The 14,521-nt window shown below is 37.8% G+C and overlaps 1 protein-coding gene across 8 annotated transcripts in view; it reads left to right on the forward strand.

Annotated features, from left to right (window-relative positions):
* The window catches only part of SLC41A2 (solute carrier family 41 member 2), a 145,197-nt gene extending 131,288 nt beyond the window's left edge, over positions 1 to 13,909 (forward strand). For all 8 annotated transcript variants that reach the window (XM_027541914.1, XM_027541911.1, XM_027541916.1 and 5 more), the window contains one exon: positions 10,714 to 13,909. In XM_027541914.1, coding sequence (XP_027397715.1) covers positions 10,714 to 10,899 — 186 coding nt within the window. In that variant the 3' untranslated portion in view covers positions 10,900 to 13,909. The remainder of the gene's footprint in view (positions 1 to 10,713) is intronic.
* Positions 13,910 to 14,521: the final 612 nt, after the last annotated feature.

Below are 14,521 nucleotides of genomic sequence, written 5' to 3' on the forward strand. Positions count from 1 at the left end.
TATTTATTGAAACATCTGATGGGATGGTGGCTAGGTTGAACCATTTCAGACACTGGATAATAAACATTATATATGAGATAAACAAGACTAATTAGAAGGAACTTCCCTGGTGAATCAGTGGTAAAGAATCCACCTGCCAGTGCAGAGACGCAGGAGATACGGGTTCGGTCCCATATTTCGGAAAGGTCCTGTAAGTTGGAAAGATCCCCTGGAGAAGGAAATGGCAAGCTGCTCCAGTATTCTTGCCTGGAAAACTCCATGGACAGAAGAGCCTGGCGGGTTATAATCCATGGGGTCACAAAAGAGTCAGACTTGACTTAGCAACTACACAACAAGAAGGAACTAGAATGTATTTCACTACCGCAACCTGAGATGTTTCAGACCTGACCAAGAAAACACGTCCCAGTGATTTCCTTGGTCTCCAGACCACCTTTTCTTTTAGCTCAGATACAGATTGTTTGATTTCACCTGTAACATTAATTTGGGTATAGTATGAAGTGTCAGCCATCAATCTGCTTGGCCAAAAGAAAGTCCAACACCGTTCTTTTATCTGTAACAATAGCTGTTACTTTGCTGGACTTGGTTGGAAGCTGTATACTCTGTCTGCTCATCTCTTTGCTCTGAGAATCTTGAGTTAATAATCAGCCTCTGTGAATCATCTGCTTCGGGAAGTGCTCTGGAGAACTTCAGTTGAGGTTCCCTATAGTGTTACTTTCCAGCTCTGTGTAAAGGTCTATTCCATTTTTCCCCCCCGAGAACAGAAGAGTATGTTGCTAGTTCAGGCTCATTCAGAGATTATGTATTATTCATCATCATAGACTCAGCATCCCGTCCCTGCCTGGTACAGTAAATATTTATCAAATGAATATTCAGCTTTATATTATTCTTGGATTATTTTTGGCATTTCAGTTATGTTTCTTCATTTAGAGTCTGATCTCACTGAAAGCAATAACCATGTCTTATTCTTCTCCTGCTGCTCCAGAAAGCTCATCACAGTGTTTTCTGTGTTAGAGATAGATAAATATTTGTTAAATTGGATTCAGGATGTATTGAGTGTACTTTATTTGGGTAATAAGGCAAATACTTGACAAGATTCCTCATCTAAAAGAGAGAATAAATCCGTTGGAGTGGTGAAATATATACATAAAATTATTTGAAGATGATGCTTTTTTAAAAGAAGTATTAAATGTTTAACAAATACAAATAAAATATTCTGTAATTGACTGCTTAAGTGTTATAACTAGGTTTTTTGGAAATAGCTTAACCACTTAAATAGAATGCTAAACTTTATTGCTTTTAATGGATTTTTAAATTTTATTTTACATTGGAGTATAGTTGATTTACAATATTATGTTAGTTTCTGGTGTACAGCAAAGTGATTCAGTTATACATATATCTATTCTTTTTCAGATTCTTTTCTCATATAGGTTATTAGAGTACTGAGTTGAGTTTGCTGTGGTATACAGTAGGTCCTTGTTTGTTATCTTTTTTATATATAGCAGTGTGTATATGTTAATCCCAACCTCCTAATTTATCCCCTCCCCCCTCTTCCCCTTTGGTATGATGTTTGTTTTCTAATTCTGTGAGTCTGTTTCTGTTTTGTAAATAAGTTCATTTGTATCATCTTTTTGATTCCACATATAAGTGATATATTTGTCTTTCTCTGACTTACTTCACTTAGTATGATAATCTCTAGTTGTATCCATGTTGCTGCAAATGGCATTATTTCATTATTTTTATGGCTGAGTAGTATTCCATCGTTTATAGGTACTACATCTTCTTTATCTGTTCATCTGTCAGTGGACATTTAGGTTGCTCTCATGTCTTGGCTATTGTAAATAGTGCTGATGTGAATATTGGGGTGCATGTAATCTGTTCAGTTATGCTTTTCTACAGATACATGTCCAGGAATGGGGTTGCAAGGTCATATAGTAGCTCTATTTTTTTGTTTTTAAGGAGTCTCCATACTGTTCTCCATTGTGGTTATACCAGTTTACATTCCCACCAACAGTGTGGGAGGGTTTCCTTTTCACAGATCCTCTCCAGCATTTATTGTTTCTATATTTGTTGATGATGACCATTCTGACTGGTATAAGGTGAAACCTCATTGTAGTTTTGATTTGCATTTCTCTAATAATTAGCAGTGTTGTGCATCTTTCAGGTGTTTCTTGGTCATCTGTATGTCCTCTTTGGAGAAATGTCTATTTAGATCTTTTGTCCATTTTTTTTTTTTTTTGAGGTGTATAAGCTGTTTGTATATTGTGGAGATTACCCCCTTGTCAGTTGCATCATTTGCAAGTATTTTCTTCCATTCCATGGGTTGTCTTTTCATTTTGTTTATCATTTCCTTTGCTGTGCAAAAACATTTAATTAGGTCCCATTTGTATATTTTTGTTTTTATTTCCATTACTGTAGGAGACAGATACAAAAAATATTGCTGCAATTCATATCAAAGAGTGTTCTGCCTGTGTTTTCCTCTAGGAGATTTATATTTGGTCTTATATTTAGGTCTTAAATCCATTTTCAGTTTGTCTTTGTGTATGGTGCTGCAGACTGTTCATTCTTTTACATGTAGCTGTCCACTTTTCACAGCACCACTTTATTGGAAAGACTGTCTTGTTTCCATTGTATATTCTTGCCTTCTGTGCTGTAGATTAAGTGAGCATGGGTACATAGGTTTGTTTCTGGGCTCTCTGTCCTGTTTCATTGATCTATATGTCTGTTTTTGTGCCAGTGCCATAATGTTTTGATTACTGTGTCTTTGTCGTATAGTTTGGACTCGGGGAGTCTGACAGTCCAAAATCCCCATACTCTTAGATCACCACCATAAATATTTTGGTGTGCTATTTTAAAAAATTATTTCCCAGACTTGAGTAATGTATTAGAAAGGCATTCAGTAAATATTAATAGTTTTAAGTGATTGAATATTCTTTTTTCCACTGAAATGTTTCTGTGGGCAACAAAGTCTTCCTATTTGAAAAGGGAAGGTATAGAAGCAGAGCCATCTTCAGGCTACAGGCAGAGGGTGAGGAAGGAACACTTGAGGTGTTCAGGACTTAATCTCTGCTGATTGCATATTTTCCTAATATTCTATGGATATTAGCACTTTTAAAATAATTTTATTTAGCATGTAGTTCAGTTCAGTTTAGTCGCTGAGTTGTGTCTGAGTCTGCGACCCCATGGACTGCAGCATGCCAGGCTTCCTTCTCCCTCACCATCTCCCGGAGTTTGCTGAAGTTCATGTCCATTGAGTCGATGATGCCATCCAACCATCTCATCCTCTGCCGTCCCCTTCTCTTCCTGCCTTCAATTATTCCTGACATCAGCATCTTTTCCAATGAGTCAGCTTTTTGCATCAGGTGGCCAAAGTATTAGAGCTTCAGTGTCAGTCCTTCCAATGAATATTCTAGGTTGATTTCCTTTAGGATGGACTGGTTGGATCTCCTTGCTGTCCAAGGGACTCTCAAAGAATCTTCTCTAGCACCACAGTTCAAAAGTATCAATTCTTCAGCATTTAGACTTCTTTATGGTCCAACTGTTACATCCATACCTGACTACTAGAAAAAACAGAGCTTTGACTATACAGACCTTTGTTGGCAAAGTGATGTCTCTGCTTTTTAATATACTGTCTAGGTTTGTTATTGCTTTTCTCCCAAGGAGGAAGCGTCTTAATTTTGTGGCTGTAGTCACCATCTACAGTGATTTTGGAGGCCAGGAAAATAAATTCTGTCAGTTTCCATTGTTTACTCATCTATTTGCCATGAAGTGATGGAACTGGATGCCATGATCTTAGATTTTTGAATGTTGAGTTTTAAGCCAACTTTGTCACTCACCTCTCTTACCCTCATCAAGAGGCTCTTTAGTGTCTCTCTGCTTTCTCCCATTACAATGGTGCTATTGTCTGCATATCTGAGGCTGTTGATGTTTTTCCCGGCAATCTTGATTCCGGCTTGCAACTCATCCAGCCCGGCATTTCACATGATGTACTCTGCATAGAAGTTAAATAAGCAGAGTGACAATATACAGCCTTGACGTACTCTTTTCCCAATTTGGAACCCATCCATTGTTCCATGTCGGGTTCTGACTGTTGCTTCTTGACCTGCATACAGGTTTCTCAGGAGGAAGCATGTAGTAGGCAGTCAATAACTGTTAATTTCCTCTAGCAGTTTGTATGTTTTATTTCTATCTTTTATTATTATTATTATTAAACTAAGAAACATCTTATTTAGTTCGAATTTCTGCTGGATTTTCAGGTTATCATTTCATAATATTAAGTGACCTTGGCTATCACTGGTCTTTGCATGATTGGAACAGAATAACATGGTCACATGACCAGTGGCAAGACTCACTGGGCTAGGGTTAATGTGCTGTGTGCTGTGTTTAGTCACTCAGTCATGTCCGACTCTTTGCAACCCCATGGATCCCATGTAGCCCACCCAGCTCCTCTGTTCATGGGGATTCTCCAGACAAGAATACTGGAGTGGGTTGCCATGGATCGAGCCCAGGTCTCTGCATTGCAGGCGAATTCTTTACCATCTGAGCCACCAGGGAAGCCTGATGCTTCAGCAAAAATTACTGTATTTTAAAAAAAAAGTTCAACTGTGTATTAATTATTGAATAGATAAACAACAATGACATGCACATGATATAAAAAATAATAATACAGTGACCAGCAGGACACTTACTAGTCAGCTTAAGAATTAGGAACTACCAGTAACCTAGTACCTACACCTTTTAAAGCTACCTCTGTGTTCCTTCCTCCTCTTCAAAGCAAACTCTTCATTCAGAATTGCATAGCTAATGAGTGTTTGCTCTTCCCTATGATTTAATGCATTTATTTGAAAACCTAAAAATACATGTTTTTAGTTTTACATGGTTTTGAAACTTGTAAAAAATAGAATCATAGTGAATTTGTGCTAAATGATTTTCTTCTTTTGCTCAGCATTGTATTTGAGATTCATTCATATGTGTACCTATTATTCACTTATTTTAGTTGGATCAAACCCGTGCCTCTTGCATTAGCAAGCAGATTCTTTACCACTGAGCCACCTGGGAAGCCTTAGATTGTAATTTTTTGCTATTAAAAATCAAGGCTGTGAATATTGTTAACTTGTCTCCTGAACACATTCTAAGGGTTTCTTTTGGATAGAAGAAAGGTCCTTCCATTCTAAGAAGATCTTAACCATTTTTGTGCTATGGACTTCTTGAGAAGTTTGGTGACAATTATGCCCTCCTTCTTAAAATAAGTTTCCTTCATTTCCTGCCTTCCCTCACCTCCCATCTCACAAAAATAATTTAGGCCAAAGAAAAGATGCTTTTATCTGTATATCAGGAGTAGATTGAATTCCTGTTGACTAATAATCCTAAATTAATCTTAGCAGACATTAAAATATTATATTTTAATGAGTAGCATTTCCAGTCTGGAACTGGATTAAGGAAGCACACTTTTATAGGGAAAATGAATTCTGCCTTTGTAAGTTAAGGCTTAGGAAGAAATATACTAATTTGCTGTTCCTTGTGTTTATTTATATAATATTTCTAAGCATTCCTCTCCCAAAGAAATCATCTTTCTTCACATTTTACACAAGGCTGTTACTGGCAATGGGGCATTGAGGGGATGCTCATGGATGAGAATGTTGATTCTAGCTCAGAAAAGAAACTGGCCAAGGAAATCAATTGTCCAAAGCAAATATATAGTCTTGTGCTTTAGATATTTATTTAGATTCCAAATAATACACCTAGAACATGCATAACTAGCTGGAGCTACAGATTTGCCTTTTCAGGAGGTATATTTACCCAAAGAAGTTATGCACATTTCATAAAAACAAACAGACCATGTAAAAATACAGTCAACGCTTGGTTAGGTTTTTGATGTGTTTTCCCAGTAAAAAAGCATACATTCCTTATCATTTAGTTTGAAAATAAAACATGTTGCATTAAGAAGTATCTGATGCTTACCGTGATTTTAACGATTCATTTATACACATTTCTTCTAAGAAACACTGATATCCTTTGTTAACTTGCCAAAAACAATAAATTTAAACCTGCTTGAACTTTAAGTCATCACAATACCTTTTAAAAGAAACTTTATGGAGCACTGTTACCATTATTTAATAATAGTTCCTTTAGGTATTCAATTATGTGGTATTGATTTTTATTTACCTTAATTATTAATTATTTATTTGCTTTAGAAGGAAATTTGTCTCCAGCTTCAGCAGAGCATTAATAAAATTAGGCATGGTAGAGAGTACGTTCTCAGAGAAAGTAACTTAATGTGAAACAATACTTTTTTTCTTTTTTAAACAGAGACTTCAGCTTCATTTGTAATAACTTTTAGTTAAAATACAGAAATTTTAAAATTTCATTCCTTCTCTCCATTGCCATCTCCGTTACTGTGCTCTATTTTTCCCATGGTATCTATCATCTTTTAATATACTATGTTATTTATTTGTATTTTAAATTTTTTTATTTGTTTCTTCCCACTGCAATGTTAGCTGTGAAAGGGCAAGAATATTTGTTTATTTGTATGTAGTACCTGACCCATAGTAGATGCTCAGTAAATATTTGTTAACGAACAAACCAATAAATAAATATCAAAAAACTTATGCATTGAAAAAAAAAGAAATTGCATGGGAAAAGAACTTAAATTATGAGACTAAGAATGTGGGAGAGGCGGAGGAAGAAATGCTAAGGTAAGGAGAGTGATCAGTATGTGGTTTATGACCACAGATTTCTTACCTTTGTACTTTAGAACTAAAACAGACCATGGAGACATCAATTCACTCATTTTAAAGGAGTCCAAACTAAGGCTTAGAAAGGTGAGAAGTCGTGCTTCTATGCCAAATTACCTTTTAAATAAAGGTGGTAAATTCTGAGACAGTGTAACAATTCACGATCAATGATGATGGCATTAATATTTATTGAGTGCTCATTATGTACCAAACATTTGCTTAACCCTTTACATCTCACTTAATTTCTGCAACTAGCCTGTGAGTCTCGTTTTAGAGAGAGGAAACTAATACTTAGAGGCTTTTTCACTTGTTGATAGCAACACAGTTACTCAGTGGTAGAGCTTCTTCAACACCAGCCATTGGTTTCAGGCTTATCATGTACAAGCAAACGCTTAGAGATCAAATAGAAAGAAGATGTGGTTTTCCCCTTCTGGGGAGTTACATATTAGACCCCTGGAATGTAACAGCAAGGGGTACGTATTAGATCAGTAGCTTTCAAATGTTTTTGACCTCAGTAAGAAATATGTTTGTATTTCAATAAATGCACACATATTTATCCTGGAGGAGGGTATGGCAACCCACTCCAGTATTCTTGCCTGGAGAATCCCGTGGGCAGAGGAGCCTGAAGGGCTATGGTCCATGGTGTCGCAGTGAGTTGGACATGACTGAAGCGACTGAGCATGCACACACACATATTTATATGTTTTTTAAACATATAATTTCATAACTGAAATTAAAGTTTTATGAAATATCCTTACTGTGTGCTGTACATGCTAGTACTTTTTTTTTACATGCTGATACTTTCTATTCTATTTCATTATATTCATTTTATTCTATTTACTGTCTTAAGACCAGTTACATTAAATTTGCTTCATAGCCCATGCATGCATTACCTATTGAAACAGGATATTTTATGTATATTAACAAAAGATATTTTATGTGTTAAGGGGGATAAAGTGCTCAATACTGATTGTCCTCCAGAGCTCATGTAGCTGTTTCTTCTGTTATTTATCTCTGTATTGTACTTGCATTGCTAATTTTGCTCTATCAATTTAAAAAAGTATTTATGGACCCGCACTTATGGTAGTGAGGAATTAGCTCTCTAACTCCATGCTTTATTTCCCCAACTTTCAACCTCCTAATGCAGTAATGCCCAATTTTTATTTTTATATAATAAATGCTATTTATATTCTATGGCTGTAAATATCATTGATCACAAAGCCACATTGTGTATTACAATAAATTTCCTTTCTTTTTATCTCTCTTTAATTTTTTCTGGAGATAATTGCCCTGTTTTTTCACTTTCATAGCTTTCTGTGTGCGTGTTTGCTCGGTTGCTTCAGTCATGTACAACTGTGCAACCCTGTGGACCACAGCCCACCAGGCTCCTCTGTCCAAGGGATTCTCCAGGCAAGAATACTAGAGTAGGTTGCCATGCCCTCCTCAGCTTTCTGTATACCTACCTTTAATTTTTTCCCAAATGTTCCACCTATAATTAGTCCCTTCCCCAAAACTCTGTTATATCAGATAATTTACCAGCTTGCCTTTTTCCTGGAGACTTCACTTCCAGAGGCCTCCAAACCTTAAGCTCTGTCTGGACTCTGTTCCCAGCCTACTGTGTCTGTCTCTCTCTGGAGCTTTCCCTCACTCTCTCTTAGGTTGGCACTGCTATTATTTGGCTCTCAGGTTTTTCTCTCTATTAAAAAATATATATATTTACTTATTTGGCTGCTCCAGGTCTTATTCGCAGCATACAGGATCTTTAGTGTGGCATGTGACATCTGGTTCCCTGACGAGGTACCAAGCCCAGGCCCCCTGCCCTGAGAGCATGGAGTCTCAGCCACTGGACCTCCAGGGAAGCCCCTCGGGTCTTTCTCTTTCTTGGTTCTCTCCCTCATTTTGCATCAACACATTTTCAAGAAAGTTCCAAAGAGAACAGGGGAGAATTTTCCTGAGTGCCAGCATGTCTTACGATACCTCTAGTTTACCCTCAACCCTTGGTCGATAAATTGGGTTCAGGTTTACAGTCAGAAATATTCTCTCAGGATTTTGAAGGTATCACTAGCTTTTTTCCTACTGCAGTTGTTGAAAAGTCAGATTCTTGTTTCTTCATATATGACCTGCTGCTGCTGCTGCTGCTAAGTCACTTCAGTCGTGTCTGACTCTGTGCGACCCCATAGACGGCAGCCCACTAGGCTCCGCCGTCACTGGGATTCTCCAGGAAGAACACTGGAGTGGGTTGCCATTCCCTTCTCCAGTGCATGAAAGTGAAAAGTGAAAGTGAAGTCGCTCAGTTGTGTCCAACTCTTCACGACCCCATGGACTGTAGCCCACCAGGCTCCTCCGTCCATGGGATTTTCCAGGCAAGAGTACTGGAGTGGGTTGCCATTGCCTTCTCCGTCATATATGACCTGCTGCTGCTAAGCTGCTAAGTCACCTCAGTCGTGTCCGACTCTGTACGACCCCATAGACGGCAGCCCACCAGGCTCCCCTATCCCTGGGATTCTCTAGGCAAGAACACTGGAGTGGGTTGCCATTTCCTTCTCCAATGCATGAAAGTGAAAAGTGAAAGTGAAGTTGCTCAGTCGTGTCCAACTCTTCACGACCCCAAGGACTGCAGCCTACCAGGCTCCTGCATCCATGGGATTTTCCAGGCAAGAGTACTAGAATGGGTTGCCATTGCCTTCTCCGTCATCTGTGACCTCGTTTCTTTTAAATCATAGCGAACAGTTGTTATGTTCTTTCTGTGTGTCCAGCACTGTTCTAAGTGCTCTGCCTTATTTAATGCTCATGTTATCATCTCTGTGAGAGAGGGATTGTTTTCTGTATTTTACAGAAAGGCAACTGAGGCATGGAGAGGCTAAGTAGCTTGGCGGCGGGAGAGGGTGGTTGACTGGGCACTTTACTATTGGAGGATTGGGGCATGGGTGATTGGCCATTTCAGGGCAGCCCTCCAATTCTGAACATCTAACCTCCTCTCTGGGGAGTTAGACTTCTGCCTGTCCCTTGGAACAAAATGAAGGTCTGAAGGAATCCCACTGTTAACTGTGCATGCATGCTAAGTTGCTTCAGTCATGTCCGACTCTTTCCAACCCTATGGACTATAGCCCGCCAGGCCCCTCTGTCCATGCGATTCTCCAGGCAAGAATACCGGAGTGGGTTGCCATTCCCTCCTCCAGGAGATCTTCCTGACCCAGGGATCAAACCCACTTTCTTAAGTCCCCTGCATTGGCAGGCAGGTTCTTTACCACTAGTGCCACCTGGGAAGCCCTTCGGTTGTATGACCTAAGTATTAATTTAGCCATTCTTGAGGCATTAAACATTTTAGGTTATTTCCAATTTTTGACCTTTACAGCAGTGATGCAGTGAGTTGAAACGATAGTGGTTTGGCAAAATGTACAGTACTGCTAAAGTTAAGGCTCATGGTAGTTTGCGGGAGGCTAGAGAAAATGAGAAGATACATGTGACAAGTTGAAGAAAAGCTCAAATTTATTCATTTGTTTTTTTGGCTGTTCTGGGTCTCCTTGTGCATGGGGTTTTCTCTAGTTGCAGTGCACGGGCTTCTCATATTAGTGGCTTTTCTTGTTGCAGAGCACAGGCTCTAGGTGTGTGGGCTTCAGTAGTCGCAGCTGCTGGGCTCACTATTTGTGGCTCCTGGGCTCTAGAACAGGCTCAATAGTTGTGGTGCCTAGGCTTATTTGCCCTGCAGCATGTGGGATCTTCCTGGACCAGGGATTGAACTCATGTCTCTTGCATTGGTAGGCAGATTCTTTACCACTGAACCACCAGGGAAGCCCGAAAAACTTCACTGATTGCAGAGACATATAGTATTTTTTCCTGGTGAAAAGAAAACCTTGTCAATTAACTCTCTCTCCTAGACACATATTGTTTCTTTCAGAGAGCCGTGACCTAGGCTAATGGCCGTATTTACTGGCCTGGGACTGTCCAGGCGACAGGAATAATCTTTGATGTTCTTTTTTAGGTGTTTACCTTGCTGTGGATCGCTGACTGGATGGTGCATCATTTCTGGAGGAAAGGAAAGGACCCGGATAGCTTCTCCATCCCCTATCTGACGGCGCTGGGTGATCTGCTTGGGACAGCCTTGTTGGCCTTAAGTTTTCATTTTCTCTGGCTTATTGGAGATCGAGATGGAGATGTTGGAGACTAATAAATCCTACAAGCTACTCTCAAGTAACCAAGAAGGAAAATACAAAATAACCACTTATGACTCTTTTTCACAATTTTTAATTCGGTAGTTTGACTTCTGCCAGGGTAATCTTCAGTTGGCCCTGATTCCATTAAATGGCCTTAACACTTTTTTTTTTTTAAGGAATTTGTGTTGAAATGAGAATGAACAGTATTTGTGCTGCTTTTCATAGAATAAATGATAATTTGACATAGACATAGACACAAGCTCAAGCTCTGAAATTGATTAACTAGAAAGGAATATAAGATGTTTACAATGAATAATTTTAGAACCACAGACATAGCAAAAATGTACTGTCTTACTGTTTAACTTATAATGCCAAGAGTTCTGGTTTCATCTTTCTTGTCTCACAGATGTGTTTGTTCTGCAAAGCAGACTTTAAAATGAAAGGGGCCCAAGCAAGCTTGTTTTAATTATGCCCACCTCTCTGCCAGCTGAGGATCCATTTACCAATTTGTTTGCTCCTAACCTGACCTCAATATGTTCTACTGAGTATGAGATAAACTCACTTTTATCTGCTTGTATGAATTTCTCTGTGCCAATGCTAATTTTATTTCAACCCTGCAAGTATTCTGCAGGCTACCCTTTAAACACAGAACTGCCTTTAGTGAAAGCAATGGGTCATTTTTGATGATTGATTTATTGAAAGAAGGTTGATCTTTTTCAGAAGACTTACTAGTCCAAAATGAGATGACCTGCGCTGCATTTGTAGATCAAGAGGGTGTGAGAAAGTGTGTGTGTGTGTGTGCACTGTGTGAAAGAGAGAGACAGAAACTGTTGATGGAGTGCTGAATCTTGGCTTGTTGATAGAAAAGATCATAGTGGGATATTAGCATTCTGTAGTTATTCTTTTAGCACATTTTATTGACAAGCTTTTGTCATGTGGTGTAAAAATTTTCCTCTTGCCCAGAATATAGTATTTGTTAGCTACATTATAATAAATACTTCCTTCATAATTTTTTTAAAAAGGTACCATTTAATATAATCAAGATATCATCAGATTTAGAATGAGCAAACGGTTCATTTGTTCTTCTTAAGAGGTCTGTTGAAACTTGCAGGCTTACCATTTTAAGGGAGGAGTTGGTGGGTTGCTTCAGTGCTGCTCCTGCCTGTGCACATCGTCTCTGCACAGGCTCACGTCTGCATGGAACACTATCAGGTACACTGCTGTGTTTCTCAAATATTTTTCTAAAACTCTGATCTGTATTCCAAACACTTGACCAACATCTTAGTTATTCAATAGGTAAGCATTTTTTATATTACATACATTTTGAAAAATACAGTGGAATCTCTCAAGATTGTCAGATATTTAATAATCTAACTGATAGAGGGAAGAAGAAATGCACACTGACTTTGATCATCATGGTTTAAATTGTGAGTTAGTGTTAACATTATATAAACAGTAGGTTGTTTGTATATATATTGAGGGAAGTGTTCCTATTAAGCTCTTTAAAATAAAGGGACTGTGGTTTAGAGCTATATATTTTGCTTATTTTAAAACATTAATTATTCCATTCTTCTGCCTTATAATGAAATTGTAAGGCAGAGAACTGAACTAATTATAGGATTTCTCCTTTGGAGAGTTATAATATCATGTAGTGAACATTCTGCAAAATTTTTTATTTAAAAAGTCCGTAAATAATTTCTTTGATTTTGTTGTAAAGCACTTGTAAATTATTTATATTTGGGCTGTATAATTCATAAGCATTTATACTTCCCAACGATTTCTGTTTTCATTTTTTTACCTATAAAATGCACAGCAAATCACATTTTTAAAGTATTTACCAACAACTTTAGTTCATTACATATTCCAAAGCACATTCAAATACATCATGTTATTTAGTTTTCACAACAGTACATGTGAAATAGGTCAGATAGATATTCCTATCTCTATTTTACAGCAGAAGGAAACGAAAATCAGCCAAGTTGCGTTTTTAATGTTGCACAGCTACAAAGGGCCCCAAATTGTGATCTAGTCTAGATCATCAATCTCCTAAGCCAGTTCTTTTTCTGTGACCCTCCAAATGTACCAAGTGTATACAACTTGTCAACTATGAGGAAATCAACCACAGAAACAAGATCTTCTAAAGTAGAATAGAGTATTGCTACGTCTTTCCAACTTCAGACAGGGAAATCTTCATTTAATGTGTCTTACTGGTAAATATAGCTAACTCTAAAATTATTCATGTTCCTAAGACCAAGGAAATCAAAGATAAATGAAAACTTTAGAAGAAAGAACAATGCCTTATTTCATAGAATATTTAATTGCCTTCACAAATCTAGCCGATTTTCCATAGATGCTAATAAATAACTAGAATGACTGATTTGAGTTCTGTCCTCTTTCTTTTTTGCTACCCAATCTTTGTTACAGCAACAAAATGTCTAAAAGACATGTAACGGGGAAAAAAATAAAGACTTGGAAAAATCAGTCACCAATTAGCTGAATTAATTTATAAAACAGATTTAAATTCTTTAAAAATTTTTTTTACTGTTTTTTGAAAGCCTTTACATAAGTATAGAATGAATAAGATAACTTTGCCTGCCCACAAAATGCATTTATTATCAGTTGTATGTAAAGCAAATCAACAAAGTTTATTTTTACACCACGTAAGTTTGCTTTCTGAACTTCCTCCCCTCACTAATTTATCAGGCACTTTATTTAAACATGGATAATCTTTTCAAAGACTTTATTTTTGCCCACCAATTGCTTTTTATTCTTTAAGAAATAAAGTTTCTTACAACCTAATAAAATAGAAACTGTTAGTAATGTATCTTCTGGGAGACACTGAAAATTCTATGGCATAGACTATCAATGATGTAGCCAAATGAAGTACGTTTTTAGGGGTCTTTCAGTAATTGGGTTTCCTTGCCTTTTAATACAGCTCTTGTATAGCATACCCATTTATAATGGGCATCTGCCATCTTTGAATTGTTGTAAACTCAAATAATAAAATTTAAGATATTTACCCAGCCTTGTTGTACTTACTTCTTGATAAACTAGATGAACATTAAGCCTTGTGGAACTCACCCAGAAGAGAATGTATATATGTTGTTTATGAGCATAATAAATTGGGCTCTGACCATACGTAGACCTCCACTTTACTGCTTTACCACTTTTTCACTCTTAAGTACTGTTTTCACTATTCAGTTTACATTTCTTGGCCCATCAATTTGTATATCCTCAACTATCTCCTTCATTCCTGTTGGACAGCTCTGGTTAAATACAGCTCTCTGCCGATGCTTTGCCTACACTTGAACAGCTGAGCATGGTCATGAAGAACACACGACAAATCTGTAAATTCATAACCTCGGACATCAAGCTAACCCTCAGCGGTCCAGCAGCCTCCTCTATTTCTCTAACCACTTCACTCTTTGAGAGATCAGGCTTTTGTCCCTACCACTCTACTGAAAGTATACCTGTTGAGGTCACCAATGATCTCCATGTTGCAAATTTAGTGCTTAGTTCTCAGTAAGAATCCTCATCTTGTTGTTCAGTCGTTAAGTCGTGTCTGACTCTTTGTGACCCTGTGGACTGACCCTATCATCAGGCTCCCCTGTCCTTCACTATCTCCCAGAGCTTGCT

This window comes from Bos indicus x Bos taurus, chromosome 5 (assembly GCF_003369695.1).
Source record: "Bos indicus x Bos taurus breed Angus x Brahman F1 hybrid chromosome 5, Bos_hybrid_MaternalHap_v2.0, whole genome shotgun sequence".
Taxonomy (NCBI): Eukaryota; Metazoa; Chordata; class Mammalia; order Artiodactyla; family Bovidae; genus Bos; species Bos indicus x Bos taurus.